At 35.8% G+C, this 19,825-nt stretch overlaps 1 protein-coding gene across 1 annotated transcript in view; it reads left to right on the forward strand.

The window, feature by feature from the left end:
• Acadvl (Acyl-CoA dehydrogenase very long chain) overlaps window positions 1-14,336 on the forward strand; it is a 208,329-nt gene extending 193,993 nt beyond the window's left edge. Inside the window, exons 12-14 of the mRNA XM_090414015.1 lie at window positions 256-328; window positions 2,542-2,690; window positions 12,941-14,336. Coding sequence (XP_090270141.1) covers window positions 256-328; window positions 2,542-2,690; window positions 12,941-13,078 — 360 coding nt within the window. The 3' untranslated portion in view covers window positions 13,079-14,336. The remainder of the gene's footprint in view (window positions 1-255; window positions 329-2,541; window positions 2,691-12,940) is intronic.
• The last annotated feature ends 5,489 nt before the right edge of the window (window positions 14,337-19,825 follow it).

The following is a 19,825-nucleotide window of genomic DNA, read 5'->3' on the forward strand; positions in this document are numbered from 1 at the left end:
TTCGATCTCTAGAGCAGTGTTTCTTGTTAATATAAAAAATTGCAAAATCACTTAGATTCCCCCCCCCCCCCCCAAACAGCACTCATGTACTTTAGGTTTACACTTCGTGGGTGGAAACCACATAAAAATAAAATATCTGTTCTAAACTTTAATTGACTATGAAATGTTTTATCTGAATTAAATGAGTTATTGTTTCATGTGTTTAGTAATACCTATAATTTTCATAATATTGTCTTTACAATCTTTATCTCTTAGGTCTGTAAAGCAATCGAGAACTTTTCATCATCTATTGAAGAACTTCTTGTAAAACATGGAAAAAACATAGTTCGTAAGTTGGTTTTATTCATCTTCTTTCTGTATTATAATGAAGAATTTTTTATTACCGTATATTATCGCGTATAATGCGAACTAGAAATTTTGTTTGAAAACTAGCCCTAAAATGCCATGTCCACGTATAACACGATCTGTTAATCTTGTTCCATAACATTATATATAATACAATACGAATTAACGAAAGAAATATTTATTTTAAAACAAAATGTCAAAATCCTTTAAATTCTTCATCTTTTGAGTCATCAAACATTTCATTTATAAATTCATCTGTGGGAATTGTGTCATCTGTGTAGCAGTTCTCGTCATCGTCTTCATGCTCTCCATTTTGTTGTGCATCATCCTCGCTTTTGTATATGATGTGATCCTCGGATTCATCCATTGAATTACTTATTCCACATTTAAGAAATGAGCGTTGAATCATTTCAGATGGTCGAATCCCATGTTTCTTTATCCAAGCTGGTGACTGGGGTGATCTCAGGCTTCTGAAAATTCCCACCCTTTGTCATCTTCACCAAACCAGATGACATCCATTCTCTCCATTTTTCATGTAAGTGATCTCTAAATGGCTTATTCAAGCTGACATCGAGCAGCTGCAAAACCGAAGTTAGACCACCCGGTATGACTGTTAGGTCTGTATACGAAGCTCACATGCTTTCTCTTTGCTTGCCTCTGTTAAATGTGCCCGGAACATATCCCAGACTAGCATGCTTTGTTGACATAACAAGCTACCTGGACGTATGTTCCATACTTGATCCAGCCACAATTGTACACCTTCTTCATCCATCCAACCTTTCTGATTGGCATGAACAATTACACCTGGTGGAAATTTCATATGCTTCGGAATTTTCTTCCTTTTAAATATCACTGTTGGCTTTAATTTGGTTCCGATTGGCCATGCATGCTAGAACAATGGTAAAATGCGTTTTTTCATGTCCAGTTGTTTTTATGAAGACACCCTTTTCACCAACTGAGTTTACTGTTCGATTCACAAAGTACATGGGCGTCTCATCCATATTGCCAATTTGGGAAAGTTCATATCCGTGACACTTCCGTAATTTTATGATAAATTTATGGAAGGACTGCACTTTTTCTTCAAGCTGCTTTGGTAACTTCTGCGCAATTTTTGTTCAGTGTCGTAATGTTAATGCTTTGCATTCCATAAATCTGTTGCACCACCCAGGCGAAGCAAGAAATACCTGGTGTGTCCTTGAATTTACCATTCTTGAGTTGTAGAGCTCGAAAACGAATTGCATTTCTTGTTACTATAATGCCATCTTGTCGTTGCGTCAAAATCCATTCATTTAGCTCTTCTTCTAGTTCTGGAAAGGATGCTACATCTCCACGACAGGCACGTTTCGTTTTGGGGATTTTTTCAAGACTGTCTTTTTGCTTACGCCAAAGTCTAATATTACTCTCTGCTACACCAGATTCTCTCATAGCAACACTGTTATTATGTTCTTCTGCAAACTGCACGACACGCAATTTAAATCCTGCTTCAAAAGATGAACGTTTACGTTTCTGTTGGCTCATTTTCAGGCTAGGTTTGTTTAACGAATAATATTTAAAATGAACTGTGGTTAAACCGATATACCTAACTGTCCTCTATATCACTGTGCTCTATCATTCGGCGATGGAGCATGCATCGTATCTGTGCATAAAGCCAGTAATGTAAGTAGCTTTATGCACAGATACGATGCGCACTCAGTTGCCAAATGCGAGTGGGTCAAGTAGATTTGGTTGCATAGGCATTAGGTAGTATATATTGTGTGTGCAAGTCTAATAAGATGTTATATTTTTTAGGATCTGCATATAATGCAAACCCCTAACTTTAAGTAGTATTTTTTACCACAAATTTTTCGCATTATATGCGATAATATACGGTAATTTTAAAACGAATTTAGATTTTGTGTGCATCCTTTTCTGAATTGATTCACAGAGAAATTGTAAAGATCTTCGATTTGAATTATAAGTGTTTGTTGGAATATTTATTTATCCAATAATATACTAATAAACTGCACATAATTTTAGTTCAGTTGATAAATTTTTCTTCCAGCCTTTAAAACAAGCAATTTTTAATTTCTTTGTACAGGTTCTCAAAATATAAAAACATTGGGCTACTTTAAATTATTAACAGATTGTTGTATAAATTGTTTAATTTTTGCAACACATCTCCCACTCTTAAATTCAAATTTGAATTTTATTTTACAGATGAACAGTTCCTGTTAAATAGAATAGCTAACAGTGCCATTGATATCTACTCAATGGTAGCTGTGTTGTCCAATGCAACTTTTTCACTCCAAAAACAATTTCCTTCTGCTCATCACGAGGAATTGATGGCTGCTGTGATATGCAGTGAAGTAGGTTATGTTTTACATTTTCACTCATTTTAAATCTGTATGCTAGATATATACTGTTTATATCCAGTTCCTAGAATAAATTAGTGGAATAATCTTTTTGAAGAAAGATTCATTCTCACTATAACAATGTACTGAAAAGTCCAATCTAGTGCCTTATAATATCTTGGCATTTCAAAGAATCAGTAAATTCACTATGCTGATCTCATTGCTGTAAAGAACAGTAATCAGACTGATGTAAAAAAAAATATATATATATATTTCCTTAGTCCTTATAGATTTGTTTTAGTGAGAGGTGCCTGTGTGAGTTGTAATTTTCAGGAAATGGTATCATCATGCTACCAAGGAGTCACAGTGTAGGAGAGCATCAGTATCTAATGATAGATTTCTGTACTTGCCATACTCTCTTACAGTTCATTCCATATGTACGTACTCCTATTAAAGCATAAAATTTACCCTTCACTCCCTGTCTCATGCTCATACCTTTCTTCTAGAACTTTCAAGAATAGTCTTACATTTTCCCTCACATCACATTGTCTTTTATGTTCCATAGATTGCATTCTTCTCAGTCTCTCCTCATACCCAACATTTCATAGGTCACTTCTGTGGATTCTTTCTAAAACCTTGACCAAACTTTGCACACTAGCACAAATGCAGTTTCATTATTGCCTTATACAGCAGAACAGATTTCTCATTTCTTGCCATTATCTACCACCACTGCTACCACTCAAGTTCCTTATCACTTCCTTGCATAGATCCCCATTAATCGAATACACAGAACTATTTACTTGCTTGCCAAGTAATAAAACTTTACATGCTATACTTAGCAACATTGAATTGGCAACCCTACCAAAACTTTTTAAATCCTCCTAGAGAGCTTTATATCCAAACAACTGCATATTCCCTACTGTTGAAGTGGCCCTGACAGGTAACAACACTGGTTGTTTTTCTTTTCTGAGGCAGTCCTCTCCCCCATACACAGCCTGCTATCAGACAGCCAATCTCGTATCAATATTATCCTTTCAAAGTCGGTCAGTATTTCCGTGTGCATCCTCAAGGGTTCTACAGGATATAATGATAATACCACATGATTAAGTTTATAGTTATTATTAGTTTATCAATAGTTTTCTTCCATATTAATCTATTAATTTGTCAGGTCTCCAAGATTGTCATTTTTTGCATATGCCTTCTCAGGCACTATTACCTGCATTAATTCACCTAGATCATGATCCTTCTCTTTTCTTGCACTTCTTTCCTTTTCCATCCTGTTTCAGTGGCCATACCACCGTAGATTAATGATGCTCACACGTTGTTTGAATTCTAGTAATGTCCAGTTACATTCTAATATCTTCATTTTTGATGATTTTGCGATTGATGCAATATCTTCACTTCCCTAAGTTTCTTAACTGTAATATTGTTGATTAGCTGTTTGTTTCTAATCCAACTCTCAGATTCATAGATTAAAATTAGTTTTAAGACACTTGTATACTGCCATATCTGAACAAAATAAAGCCGAGTTCAATATATCCTTCTTTGATATCAGGTCTTCATAATGTGATCCATATAGATAATGAATAAACATTAGAGATGGCATGTCTTCCTGTACTTCCTTCATTTCTAACAGCTAACTTTCAACATACACCCATAGTGTTTTCAAGGGCTTTTCTCTTAGCACCTTTGCCCTTTCCAAATCGTGAAAACTTAAGTACAGTTGACTCTCACTATAGCAAACTCATAACGATCATAGAAATAGGTTTGTTGTAGTGAATTTATTTTAACATAGATTGTACTATGGGACTTTGATTGGATTTTTCAGTAATTATAGAGATGTTTCAATGGCCATATACCACCTTAGATTAATAATGCTCATGCAGTGTTTGAATTCTAGTAATGTCAAGTTACATTCTGATATCTTCACTTTTTGATAATTTTTTGACTGATTCAATAAATACTGTATAAATGTATAGATCCTTATAGATTTTTTTTTTAATTCTCCAGAAGAGATGGCAAGGCCTATAGCCATTAAATGTGTGATTGCTGAGATCAAGAGCAAAATAATCTGTAGATATTCTTCTGAAAGAGCTGGAGGTTGTAGTCCTTAGGGAATACTTTATGGGGAAGGCTATTTGCAGAATTGAAGTAGATAGAATAAAAGACTACTGGGAGTAGCATGTTTGTTGAGTCTGCAGTTCAACTGTAAAAGGGCAGCTGTTGCTTATATTCTTGTAAACTTATCAGGAATCTGAGACATAATGGGTGCTAGTTTTACTCATGGAAATATCTGCAGCAGAATGATAAGAAAATATTTAATCTTTATTAACTTATTTGCTGATATTTCACTGGTATTATATCCAGCATCTTCAGAGCACAAGAACAGTTTGTCACAGTACACAAAACAACAACAATTTGGTATAACAGTGGGACTAGTTTAAAACAAAAAAATTGTAACGGACAACACAAAGAACTAAAGTCCTGATTAGGTACCATCTATGTCGGAAAAAGAGAAAACAAGTATTAATTAGATCTTAAAATGACTCCCAGATTTTTGGTAAGTTTATACAGCCATACTTGTTGAGGTTTGGAGTATGTTTTAAAGCTTCTGTTGATTCCAAAAACAATCTCTCTGACTTATGATGACTTCTGTGCAATACTTTTGTTTTCTTCCAATTAATCCAAAACCTTGACTGCCTCTTTAACTTCCTGAGTCTACCATGGAGTTCTGATTTTCTATCTTTTGCAGACAACCTCACCATATGCCTCTCTAGTGGAATCAATCAGGTTTCTTCAGGGTTTGCACTGAATCTTGAAAGTTCGATTCTTGTTTTCAAACTCTTCCATTTTTTGATTATATAAAGAAACCCGTGGAGAATTCATGACTAAATAAACACACGTAAAACCACAGTAATAGGTTTTTTTAATACGTAAATATTTCGACCTAAATGTCTTAGGACATCATCAGTACAGTTGAGAACAATACTAGGAATAACATACAGATAGGACGCATGAATACAATGGAATCCAAATGCATGCAGCAGCGCTTTCTAGCATTTAAAAAAAAAAAAAAAAAAAAAAAAAAAAAAAAAAAAAAAAAGGATTATTTAGATTAAATTAAAATTAAAATTGAATTATTTTACACAATTTTGTATGACAATTTCCTATACTTTAGGAATGGCAAGAACATCATTGCGGTTTAGATTGGGTCTGTGCACAAATGCATGGTACGAGGTACCATGCTCCTGTAAACTGTTGTACTTTGGGCAGACAGGCAGTTCTTAAACACATCTCTGAGCATCAAGATCACATCCATCTCATCAAGCTGTACAAATCTGGCCTCTCCCAGCACGGAGTTGAAAACCCAAACCATAGGATCCGCTGGGAAAAGACCAAACTTCTACACAGATCTTCATACAAACATGAATGTTTATATAAAGAAAGTGCTGAAGCCCTACTTCACAGACCCAATCTAAACCGCAATGATGTTCTTGCCATATAAAATTGTGTAAAATAATTCAATTTTAATTTTAATTTAATCTAAATAATCTAACGTTTTTTTTTTTTTTTTTTTTTTAACGCTAGAAAGCGCTAATGCGTGCATTGGGATTCCATTGTATTCATGCGCCCTATCTGTATGTTATTCCTAGTATTGTTCTCATCTGTACTGACGATGTCCTAAGACGGGTCGAAATATTTACGTATTAAAAAAACCTATTACTCTGTGGTTTTCATCATCATCATCATCAAATTCCTGCCATGTACCCTCAAGGGGTGTACAGGATATGACAGTACTACATGAAAAAATTACATCATTACTAACTTCCTATCTACAATTTTCCTCCAAATCAGTCTGTTACTTGTCAAGACTCCAACATTATCAGATCTTATATTTCTATCGTCTAAGGCACTTTGTACCGTATCAATCCACCTATATCTTGGTCTTCCTCTGGGTCGTTTTCCTGCCAACCTGGCAGAGAACACTTGTTTTGCTAATCTTTCCTCTCCCATTCTATTTAAGTGACCATACCATCTGAGATTAGCTCTGCTAATGCATTCCTGGATGCTGACAATGTCAAGTTCTTTCCTAATATCCTCATTTTTAATATGATATTGCCATTGATGCCATCTGTTCACGCCTCTAATCTTTCTCAGGACTCTCATATCTGCGGTCTCTAGTCTTTGGTCAAGTGTTTTACTTCTGACCCAGCTCTCAGATCCATAAGTTAAAATTGGTTTGAACACAGTCTTGTATACAGCTAATTTAGTGTTCCGACTAATTTCTTTCTTATTCCATATGAATTTATTCAATTGACTTCCCACGATACCAGCTTTGCTGATTCTGTTGTCTATTTCTATATTTAGTTTACCATCTTCAGTAAAAATTGTGCCTAAGTAGCTGAAATGTTTTACTTGTTCCACAGGTTCTCCATTCACAACACAGTTGACATTTTCAAAGATTCTGCCTATTTTCATTGTCTTTGTCTTTTTATTGCTGACCTTCATACCATATCTATTACAACAGCTATTCAATTTAGTCAGAGAATCTTGCAGACTTGTAGCAGATTTATTTAGAAGTATAACATCATCCGCATAAAGCAAAGAGCTGACATTAACATCTCAATTTTGATATCAGGTTTAATACGACATTCCTTCATAATGTGATCCATATAGATAATGAATAACAGAGGGGATAATGTACATCCTTGTCTCACACCAGATTTAACATTAAACCATCTTCCTGTACTTCCTTCAATTCTAACTGCTGACTTACAACTCAAATAAAGACTAAGTATTGCTTGATATAATGCCCCATTGACACCATATAACTGCAGCGTATTGAATAGCTTCTCTCTTGGCACCTTGTCATATGCCTTTTCCAAATCGACAAAACTTAAATACAGATCTTTGTTATATTCCCATGCTTTCTCGACTATTTGTCGTAAAGTGAAGATCTGATCCTGACAGCCTCTATTTGGCCTGAATCCAGCTTGTTCTTCACCAAGCTTTTCTTCCACAATTCTTCTCAACCGTTTCTCAAGTATACTTGCATAGATCTTGCCAGGAACACTCAGTAGGGAAATACCTCTGTAATTCTCACATTCAGTTTTATTTCCCTTTTTATATATGGGTACTATGAGAGCTCTACTCCAATCATCGGGAATTCGTCCCTCTGTCCAGGCTTTCTGAACCATGCAGTGCAGCCACTGTAAGACTCTTATACCACCATACTTCAGCATTTCTGGTCGAATATCATCTACTCCTGCTGCCTTTCCACATTTCAAGCCTTTGATGGCTTTTTCTACTTCAAGTATGGATATGTATTCCTGACTGCATGCCTGGTCAGTGTTTTTTATCACTGTGCTGTCATCACTGCTTGTTTCATTTAGTAGTTTTTCAAAGTAATTACTCCATACTTCAAGGATATCTTTTTTTCCTGTTTTCATTTCACCTTTATCATCTCTAATTCCTTTTACAGCACTCTTTCCTCCATTCCTAAGCTTCTTCAACAACCTCCAGAATATTTTGCCACCTTCTTGATATTTATTTTCTATATTCTTGCCAAAGTCCTCCCATGACTTTTGTTTAGCTAGTTTTACACACTGTTTAGCTTTCTTACATTTGTCTCTGTATTCTGTGAGAGTAAAAGCTGACTTATTTGCCAGGAACTTTTGATATGATTTCTTCTTTTCCTTCACTGCCTCTTTAACTTCCTGTGTCCACCAGGGAGTTCTGATTTTTTTATCTTTGCACACAACCTCACCACATGCCTCTCTGGCAGAATCAATCAATGTTTCCTTCAGAGTTTGCCACTGAATCTCCAAGGTTTGATTCCTGTTCTCAAACTCTTTCATTTTCTTTTCAATAATATTTCTGTATTTTAGTCTACAGTTTACATCTGAGAGCTGCTCAACTTTTATTCGCTTTAAAACTTTCTTACATGTTATTCTTTTCAATATGAAATTCAATTTTATCCTGCTCAAGACTAAATAGTGATCACTTCCAATTTCAAATCCTCTGTACACTCTGGTGTCCTGCACCAGGGAGAAAACATCACTATCAACAATAACATAGTCGATGAGACTTTTCTTATTCCTTGCCTCTTCTCTCCATGTGAATTTGTGCACATTTTTATGTTGGAACATGGTGTTAGTAATAACCAGTCCATGTCCTGAGCAGAAATCCAACAGATATTTGCCATTATTATTAGCTTTGCTCTTTTCTCCAAATTTTCCCAAAATATTTTTGTATGTCTCACAATCATTTCCTACTCTACTATTTAGATCCCCAACAAGGACCAACTTTTCCTTTTTCATTGTGTCAGTTGCTTTTTCTAAAGCCTCAAAAAATTCCTCCACTTCTATCTTAGTAGAACCTTCTGTGGGACCATAGGCACAAATAAGTCTCATTGTCCAGTTCCCCATTCTAATATTTGAGAATTTCACTCTACTGGAGACTGTCTGCCATTCAAGAAGATTAGCATCGTATTTTGTGTTGAATACTATGGCTACTCCTTCTTTTCCTTGATTGTTATTGCCTGAATATAACATTTTGTATTTATTGCTCAGAAAGATCTCACCAGTTTTGGTCTTTTTTGTTTCAGTCACCCCTATTATGTCGATCTGGTACTTATCTAATTCCTCAGCTAGCTCCATTTCTTTGCCATTCAGGCTTCTTATGTTGATAGTACCGATCTTTAACTCTGGTGATGTTGAGTTGGGGTTTGTTTTCAGATTTGTTCCAGTAGCTGACTTTTCGCTGTTCGCCCTGGTTCCCTGGTGAAAACAATGGGGGCCTTGTTTAACCGGGCGACGCCCCAGCCGGCATGAAATTTTGTCATGTTGTACCATCATTTTTTATTTTGGTTTAACCAATAAGAATACAATTTGGTCGGCTAAATCCCAAATTGCCAGCCCATCCTCGTTCGTTCAGTATCAAAGTAGATACCCAACAGGGTGCACCACGAGAAGGTGAGGATTGGACATTAGGTCAGAAGCCCTGGTCGGTTCTCCGCATTCCTTTAAAGGCTATGTGGAGGTCTCCTCTCAGTTATACAGCTTTGATCCTTAAGCTCTGTGGTTTTACGTGTGTTTATTTGTTCTTGCATTTTTGTTTTTAAATTCAATATGAAATTCAGTTTTACCTGCTCTATTCTAAATGGTGATTACTTCCAATTTGAAATCATCTGTATACTCTTGTGTCCTGAACCAGTGAGAAAACATTGCTATCAACAATAACATAGTCAGTGAGACTTTTCTTATTTCTTGCATCTTCTCTCCACTGAATTTGTGCATCTTTTTATGTTCGAACATCATGTTAGTAATAAGTAGTTCATGTTCCGAACTGAAATACCTTAGCTTCTTACCATTATTATTAGCTTTGCTCTTCTTCTCCAAATTTTCCTAAAATATTTCTATATGTCTGGTAATCATGCCCTACTCTGCTGTTTAGATCTCCAACAAGGACCAGCTTTTCCTTTTTCATTATCAGTGGTCTTCTTTCTTTTAGATAATGAAGTTGGTCTCAGCAGATTGTCCACCTTGGGTGAGGCAACTTTAGTTTTAGTTCTAGTGACCAATTTGGAATGAATGTTGTAAATAAAACCATTGGTTTCTTGATGAGTAAATTATGAAATGCTTTCTTTTTCTAAATTAGTGAAGTTTCTTTTTTTGCATAGAAAATGCCAAGCATAAGGAACAGCAGCTTTTAACTTAATATTGTTTGCAGAATTCTGTGATAAATGAAAACTTTTTTTCTTTGCAAGACAGAATGTCTTCTTTGAAATGTGACAAGGAGTGATAATGAAACCAAAACCTTTTGAAATGTTGTTTTCAGTTTGCTTCAAAATTATTCAGAAAGATTAATGACCACCTTACCATTTGGTGTGTGTATATATATATATAATTATTTTATTTATTTATTTTACTTATCATATAGATATTGAAATTTTTTTCTTGATAGTTTTGGCATGAGAAATAAGTAAGGTGCCTTGAGAACAATGTAGATCAAAACATAGGGAATGCACTTTGTCAGGTAGTAAATCTAATAGAATAAATTCTTTCTTTTTTGGAGGTGAGGGGTGGAGAGAAAGTCTTATCATAGATGCGCATATCCTTTTTCGACTCTATGCTTTTTTTCAAGAAACCACCATAACAATCAAACAAGGAGTTTTGAGATGAGAGAAAGAACATATCAATGTAGTATACAAAAAGATATGAAAAATCTGTTCTCTCATTCATCTATTACAAATCGCAGTATGAATTGGGATATGGTCCCCCATGCCTTATCTAGATGACTATTTAATTTGATATCGTATTAAGGAAACTACTGCTGTAATTTGTTTGCATGACTCCCTTAACAGAAACTGGGAGACATCTAAAATGATATTTGGATGTAATTAGATCCTATAAATGTACTTGATTTCAACTTTTCCAGCAACTGCCTCAAGAATATATGGGATAACAGATAACATACATTACTTGTATCTTTTTGATTTGTTACTATTTTAATAGTTTATAAGAGATATGCTTTAATATGCAATATTTTACTTTTCTTCTCTGAATAAACAAATAGTACTCTTTTTATGAGTCAGCATTTTAATTCTCTTGTGTAAATAATGATGCCAATTAAAACTCATTTTCTTGTTTAATTTTGTAATCATAAAATCATCAACAAAAGATGCTTTGTCAGGTTTATGTTGAGACTCTGTACTGTCCAATGCAGTATTTTAATATTTTCTTCAATCCTTTCAATCAGTATTTTAGACCTGACAAAGCATCTTTTGTTGATGATTGTCAAAATTTTAGTGCATAACATTTTTTATCTGCTTACAAGTAAAAAATATCTTTCCATTAATAAAAATTCACTACCATGTTGAAGCCTTCCAGCTCTTTTCTTGCTTAAATAGGTTTTATATAATATAAAATAACTTTAGCTGTTTAAGGCTTAATCAGTTGGAATTAGAATGGCTCAAGTTTGACTTTTGTTGTTGCTTGAATTAAGTTGACAGCTATATTTTTAGTAATACGCTATCTACCAATAATTGACCTGACACTTTAGCAATTTACAATTGATACCAGCAGGCAAATCCTAATATCGGGTATGTCCACCTTTGGCTTTGATCACCTCCTGCACCCTTTGAAGGAGGCTTTCCACCAATGTGCAGCAGACATCAAGTGAATTAGTCTCCATTCCTCCATCAAAGCAGCACTGAGTTCAGCAAGAGACCGAGGATGTGCTGCTCTGTACCTCAATCACCGCTCCAATTCATCCCACAGGTGTTCGACGGGGTTGAGATCAAGACTCTGCACAGGCCATGGCAGTTGTTTAACACCCATAATCTTCATACCATTCCATAACAGCTGCAACTTTGTGTGCATGGGGCATTGTCATCTTGATAGTAACACTGGTCCATTCCATAAAAACTCCACAGTAAGCAGCACCTGATTATCCTTCATGGATAATCAGGTGCCTTCACTGACAACAACCAGTGGTCCCACTCCAAACCAGCTGAATTCTCCTCACACCATTGCTCTTCTACTACCACTAAACTTTGCTGTGGGTACAACATACTGTGGTAACAAGCATTCACCAGGCTGCCTCCATACGCTGCCATCAGACTAGAAACAGGTGAACCTTGATTCATCACTCCAGAGTACAGTTTTGTGAACTGGTCAGTTGTCCAGTTCACAGACTCTTTGCACCAGGCCAGATGAGCCACCTATGCTGCAGCTCCTCTGTGGAAACCCAGTAAATGGAGTTCTTTTTGTACAGTATTAGTGCTCACCATGGTGTTACTGGCACTCTGGAACTCATCACGAATGATCTGTGCCGATTGCAGCCGGTTTTTGCATGCCACCCGTTTTAACACCCGCCTGTCCCTGTCAGTCATTTTCGGCAGCTGTCAGAACATCTCCATTTGTTGATCACGTCACCAATTGATATTTGATGCTCAGTTGACGGCAATGCCACGTATGGACATGCCACCAACGTGACAGCCCACGATGACACGTCTCTCAGAGTCGCTGAGTTCACGTCATGTTGCCATGCTACCTGCATTCAATTGCTATGATGTAATACTGCTTCCTACTATCTGTACATTGATTTTTATATTATTAACTAACCTGGAATTTTCCATAACTTCAAATAGCAGGGGTGTCTGGACAATTATTGGTAGATAGTGTATATGCACTATATAATTATATAACGTGTGTGTGTGTGTGTGTGTGTGCATGCATACATACATACTTTTTTTTTTCCAGGCAGCAAATAGGGTCACTCAAAACCTGTTGTCTCTGAAATCACCAGAACATCTTAAGAACTTCAAAAATATGATTGCAGTGTCTGATAATGTTTGCAAGCATGGTACCATACTACAGTTACCCCTCGTGGAGTTGTAAAAAAGTAAAGAAAAGAAATTATATATATAAAAGGACTGTGTTTAAAACTACATATATTTGAGTGTACATAAATACTTATTTTTATAAGCCCATTTTTGAAAGCTGAAACATGCATAACGAGTTGCATGCTTTAAATATATACCAAATGACATTTGGTATTTTTAAATTTCTGTAAACTGTTTTCTTTGCTAACGTTTGCTAAACTTCAACATACCAATCTCTTACGTGATCTATAGTGCAGTTTATAAATACCACTCAGTGGTTGTCAGTACAGATCATAAGGTTTTTTACCCAGGAAGAAGTAAAATTTTTTTGCTGCACAGTGGAAATATAAGAACTGACATTGCATTCAATAGGATAAACAAAACTTATAGACGCTCATATTTTTTTGTGAAGATGATCTTTATTACTGTGATATGCAATGTTTTTAGTTGTTCAGAATCAGTTTTTTCCCATATGCCTTTCTAAAATTAGAGAAATTGCATAACCTGACTGTTGATATCCAGACATCTGTGGTAATATAAAGGGGAGTGTTGATGGGGTTTTGGCAGAATGAGATGTTGAGTCAGAAAGGATTAGAATACAACAACACAGATGACAGAAATGCACATCAGCTGCTGCATTATTTAATTTTTTAGTGGTTCAACTAAGCAGCACTATAAGCAGTGTATTTTGAGGTGCAAAATTCCTAGAGTAAACAACAGCTATTAATCCAAATATATTGTGCTTGAAAATTAATGCAGTTGCTATAATCACCTTAAAGTTACATAGTTCCTCAGGAACTACTTGCGTATAGAAAAAGGAAGAAAAAAAAACATTTAAATATTCTTCAATTTTGACCTAAGTTATCTGTAGGATCCATCAGCCATTTGCTGTTATAGCAAACTGACAGCTATACTTGTTTAGTAATAATAAAAAAGAAGTGTTGAACCATACATTGATAAATGATAAAAATCAGTGATAAAATACATTCAAATAAACATTATGGTATTTATCAAGTTGTCATAAGATGATATACCATACTTCCTTGCATACAGTAAAATCAGTTCTTTCCATTTGTGCAAGAATGTCAAATTAATGAAATTCGTGCAATGTAAATACATAATTATTGGATTTACAATATGAATGTATTATAAAAAATGGTTATTATCCTTCCATTGTAAACATGCGATGCTAATTAAACTCGTGAAACTGTTCTTTTTGAAATTTTACACATTACTACTTGCCCTACCCTGTTAAATAAAATGTGTTGAATACATGGCATGTTTTCATTTCTGATGCCAAAAAAAATTACAAACAATATCAGACTTACCATAGTTTTTAAAACTTTCTCAGTTGCTGTGCTGAGTAACACAGTTTCTCAGTAACACAGAGGAAGAGTGGAGTGAAAAAAAGCTTTGCGTCTTTTTCATGCTTTTATGTAGACATTTATATTTAGGAAATATTATTCGGTTTCTCTAAAGAATATAACATATTTATTAATAACATTTATGATATGCATTCTATTTTCTTAGCATAAAACTTTGAATGCCGGAGCAACACAAAGGTAAGATTTTGACTCAACAACCCTAGATCATCATCAAATTAATTATTTATTCTCAGTAGGTGTATAGGACAATTTTCCTCAAAGTTAGTTTCATCTGTCCAGATTCCAGTATTTCCAGATCTTATTTCATTCTTCTAAGGTACTTCTAACTTCATCAATCTGCCTAGATGTTGTTCTTCCTCTAGGTCTTTATCCTACTCTCCAGGCATCAAGTGTGTGTGTGTGTGTGTGTGTGTGTGTGTGTGTGTTGCTAATTGCTAACCTTTTCCATTCTATTTAAATAACCATATCACCTGAGATTAGCTCTGCTCTCACATTCCTGAATGCTAAAGAATGCAAGTTCCTTTCTAAACTTTCATTTCTAATGATTCTGCCACTGATGTCATCTATATGCTCCCCTAATTTTTTTAAAGAACTCTCATATCTGTGTCTATTCTTTGATCAACTGTTTACTTCTAGCCCAGTTCTCATATCCATAGGGTTTAAGCACAGGTTTAGTAAACCACTGGTTTAAGCACAGTCGTGTATACTTTTAGTAGTTTCACTAATTTCTCCCTTATTCCTTATAAATTCAGTTGATTCCCCATGATACCAGCTTTGTTTATTGTATTATCTGTTTCCATATTTAATTTGCCATTTTTGCTAAAAATGTACCTAAATAGCTGAAATGTTTTACTTGTTCTACAGGTTTTTCATTCTGCAGTTGATGTTTTCAATATTTCTAGCTATTTTCACTCTCTTTCTGTTACTGATTTTCATGCCATATTTCTAAGCATTTATTCAGTTTACTTAAGGAATCATGCAAACTTGTACTTGATTTATTTAGGAGTATAATATTTGCATAAAGTAACAAGTGTTTAATATATCCAATTCTGATATCTGGTTCAGTGCATGTTCCTTCATAGTTACATATAGCAATAAATGGAGATAATATACGCTCATCGTAAACCTAATTTTACATTACACTGTCTTGCTGTACCCCCCTTCATTTCTATCTGCTGACTTGAGACTTAAATATAAACTGTGTATTTCTCGATATAATGTCCCATTTATACCACATAGGTGTAGCATTTTGAACAGCAGCTTTTCTGCTGGAATTTTAATGTATCCTTTTTCTCATATCTGCAGAACTTAAATATAGATCCTTGTTATATTCGTATGATTTCTCAGCTATGTATTAACACGTTCGCTGCCAACTACAAGTATACTCGTAGTTGGTATATGAGCCTCACAAGCCAACTATGAATATACTCGTATGACGCTTACCGTAAGCAACGAGATTACTCGTACTGACCTTGAAGAAGTGAAATGGCTTGGCATGCAGAGTGTAGTAGCGAAAGTGTGCATACTCATAGATGGTATATGAGCCTCAGAAGCCAATTGCGAATATACTCATATGTCGATTACCGCCGGCAACGAGATTACTTGTACTGATCTTGAAGAAGTGAAATTGCTTGGCATACAGTAACAAACTATGCCCAAGGAGTGTGGCAGCGAACGTGTTCAAGTAAAAATTTAATCATGACAATCCTTGTTTGGTCTGAAATAAGCTTTTTTTTTAAAAAAAAAAGGAAAAAGAAATTGTGAAGTTTCTATCTTGTACATAGACAATTGAAATGATTTAGATATTGTGCTCTTCAGCATTTCTTGCATCACTTTGACTCATTTGACTGAAAGTGATACAAGAAATGCTGAAGAGGTTGAAGATAAGAACCTTTGGAAGCCATGGGATAAAGACAATTAAGTGGTTTCGCTTAAAAGACGAGTGTGAGTAACCTTTCTAAGGAGAAAGTGTTAGAGAGGATTTTGGATGGACTAGAAAGTGTACAAGATAGGTGGAGACATAATTCAAAAGCAATTCTGAGCTGTTCAGTCAAGGTGCTTGGTGAAACATCTGTAAAGATTAGAGAGTAGGAGGAGGGTTGGTGGTGGAATAATAATGTGAAAGAAGGCAAAGAAGTGGGACGAGTCAAGAGTGGAAGAGGACAGAGAGAGAAAGCCGGAAGCCAAAAGAATTGTTGTGCAGGCGAAGACAATGGCATGTCAAGATCTTTATGATCAATTAGAAACAAAGGAAGGACAGAGAAAAATTTATCGACTGGCAAAATGTATAAATAAGGCATCAAAGGATATCTTACCTGTGAAGCAGATCGAAGACTCCAAAGGAAGAGTATCAAGAAGCGATGTGGATATAAGAAACAAATGAAAAATATACTTTGAAAGGCTTTTGAACAAGGAAAATGCGAGGGCTCACAGAGAAGATGGGCAGTCAGGAATGGAGAATGGAAAATCAGTGGACCCTGACAGGATCCCAGTGGAGGTATGGAAGGCACTGGGGAAAGAGTGTATTGACCTAATGTTGGATCTATTCATAAAAGTTTGCGAACAGGAAAAAATGCCTGAGAAGTGGAGGGAAAGTATTCTTGTCCCTATTTACAAGGGTCAAGGGGATTCACAAGACTGTAAGAATTACAGGAATAAAGTTGATGTTCTACACAATGAAAATCCTAGAAAGGGTTCTTGATGGAAGACTGAGGGAGGAGGTGGAGATTGCAAAGGAGCAGTTTGGCTTCATGCTTGGTCGATTGACGATGGATACTATCTTTGAGTTACGGCAGATGATGGAAAAGTTTCAAGGGAAACAATGGGAGCTACGTCTGGTGTTAATTGATCTGGAGAAAGTGTGTGATAGAATTCCAAGACGAGAAGTCTAGAGGTGCCCGAGGGGGAAAAAGGTACTGGAGAAATATGTCAGGTTGGTGCAGGAGATGTACAGAAATGTGAACAGAAGAGTTCGGACCTGTCTGGGAGAGACAGAAAGTTTTCAAGTGACAGTTGGTTTGTATCAAGGCCAGCATTAAGTCCATTCCTGTTTAATATTGTGATGGAAAAGGTGAGAGAAGACACGCCTTGGACAATATTGTATACAGATGACATCGTGCTGTGCACAGAATCAAGAGAAGAAGTGGCAGGTAAACTGAAAAGATGGAGGAAAGTACTGGAAGAGAGAGGTATTAAGCTGAGCAGAAGTAAGAGTACATGTGTTGTGAAGTGGATGGCAGATAAGAGACGGAGTTGGAAAGAAATGTCATCAGGAAGGTTAGGGACTTTAGATACTTAGGTTCAACAGTGAAAGAGGGTGGAAAAGCTGAGAAGAAAGTGGGATGCAGGATACAAGCTGGATGGAGAAACTGGAGAAAGATGGCTGGAGTGCTATGTAATAAGAGGGTGGCAGTCAATCTGAAAGGGAAATATCTACAGGACAGTAATGAGACCAACTCTGACATATGCTATGGAAACTATGGCCGTGAGGAAAAGTAACATCAGCAGGATGGAGGTAGTGGAGATGAGAATGCTTAGGTGGGTGTGTGGTGTGACCAGAAAGGATTGTTCTGAGAAATAACTGTAAGGGGGACTAGTGAAAGTTACAAACTTAGGAGCAAAGATACAGGAGACAAGGTTGAGATGGTTTGGTCAGGTGACGAGGAGGGAGAACAAGTATGTGGGAAGAAAGGTCATGCAGATGGATGTGCAGGGAAGGAGGATGCGCAGGTGGCCGAAGAAGAGATGGAGGGAGCTGGTGGAAGAAGATCTGAGGATGAAGAACTTGGATATGGTTACAACTCAAGACAGGAGGATGTGGAGGAGACTCATTAAGAACAGGGACCTTACTTAAGTAGGGGAAAGCTAGAAGAAGAAGATACTTTGCATCATTTCTCATTGAGACATAATCAGGAGTAGTGCTCACAAGCTTTCAAGATAAAACTACTGTTTATAGTTATTATTTCTGGGAAAATTCCCCTGTTACTCCTCTTTAAAACTATTATTTTTACAGCTATTATAGCCTGTTTTTGTGTGTAGGAGTGTCCCTTATTTTAAATACAAAATGATTTTAAAAAAGCCAATGTATTTAATATAAGGAACACTCCTAAACAAAAACAGGCTATAATAGCCATAAAAATAATAAAACTACTGTTTATCTTTCCACATTTCACTTTTTTTTTATTTCCTTAAATCAGATCCATAGTTCAGTATTCATGATGCTGAAGCCAGCTAAGTTTTGTAGAAAAATAATAATAATAAACAACTTAATTGAAATACTATAACCTTAAATTATACTTTTGATCTATATCTTGTACTTTGAAAAATGTGACTTAGCATGTGCATGATTAGAAACTTTTTTTTGTGGCTCCCACCCAAAAGACTACTATAAACCTTTATTAATTATATATATATGATTAGTATTATTAACTCGGGGTTGGGATATGTTCATTTTTCTAAATTAACTGACTTAAAACCCGAGAATTATAACACAATGACATTTATTTGAAAAAAACGCAACATGTTTCGTCAAGAATGACTTCATCAGGCAATAAGAACATAGAAAGATATTAAAAGACACGAAATTAACATTGACACACTCTAAAGCTATACAATTATAAAGCCATAATATTCGACTGTAAATTACAGTTATTATGAGCTTGAACTACAGTCCGAGTTAAAGTTCTATTGTTGTACACCTGTGCGTGTGTGGAATCACGCGATCTCCAGTATCTAATAGTAGAGTTGAAAGAGTCAGCCAAATTATAGCTAAGATTGTTATTCATGTGAAAAGGGTCCAAGGTGATTTCTTTTGACTCGACAATGCGGCGCTCTACTTCATCATGGGAGATGTGTAGGTTTGAAGTTGATGGCCAGTTTATTTCATGTTGGTGGCTTTCGTTGTTCGTGTTCATTGAAAACAGGACATGGCTTGACAGAGCAGTTGCTTTGGTTCTCTTATAAGCAATGTCACGCTGGTGCTCTTCGAGACATAGTAAGATAGATTTCTCTGTCTGCCCATAGTAAGGCTTTCCGCATTCACAAGTGACCTTGTATACACCTGGGAATTGTAGAAGGTTGTGAGGTTGTTTATAGTTGTTGAAGCGTGATCTTATTTTTGGCATAGTCGAGAAGCACGTTTTTATGTTAAACTTCTTTAGAATTCTACTCAGCTTTTTGGATAGTGTGCTGATATATGGCAAGACGATATGACCTTTGGAGTCGTCCTGTGTCTCTACGTTGACGGTGGGATAATTGGTTATTAATATTTTTTAGAGAGTAGCCATTGTTTTTAAAGGTCCATTTAAGATGTTGTAGTTCCTTTTTCAGTTCTTCTTCATCTGAGAGTACAGATCTTGCACGATTCGCTAGAGTTGATA

Source organism: Typopeltis vanoorti, chromosome 24, assembly GCF_054136105.1.
Source record: "Typopeltis vanoorti isolate ZY-2024b chromosome 24, IOZ_Tvanoo_1.0, whole genome shotgun sequence".
NCBI classification, from domain to species: domain Eukaryota; kingdom Metazoa; phylum Arthropoda; class Arachnida; order Uropygi; family Thelyphonidae; genus Typopeltis; species Typopeltis vanoorti.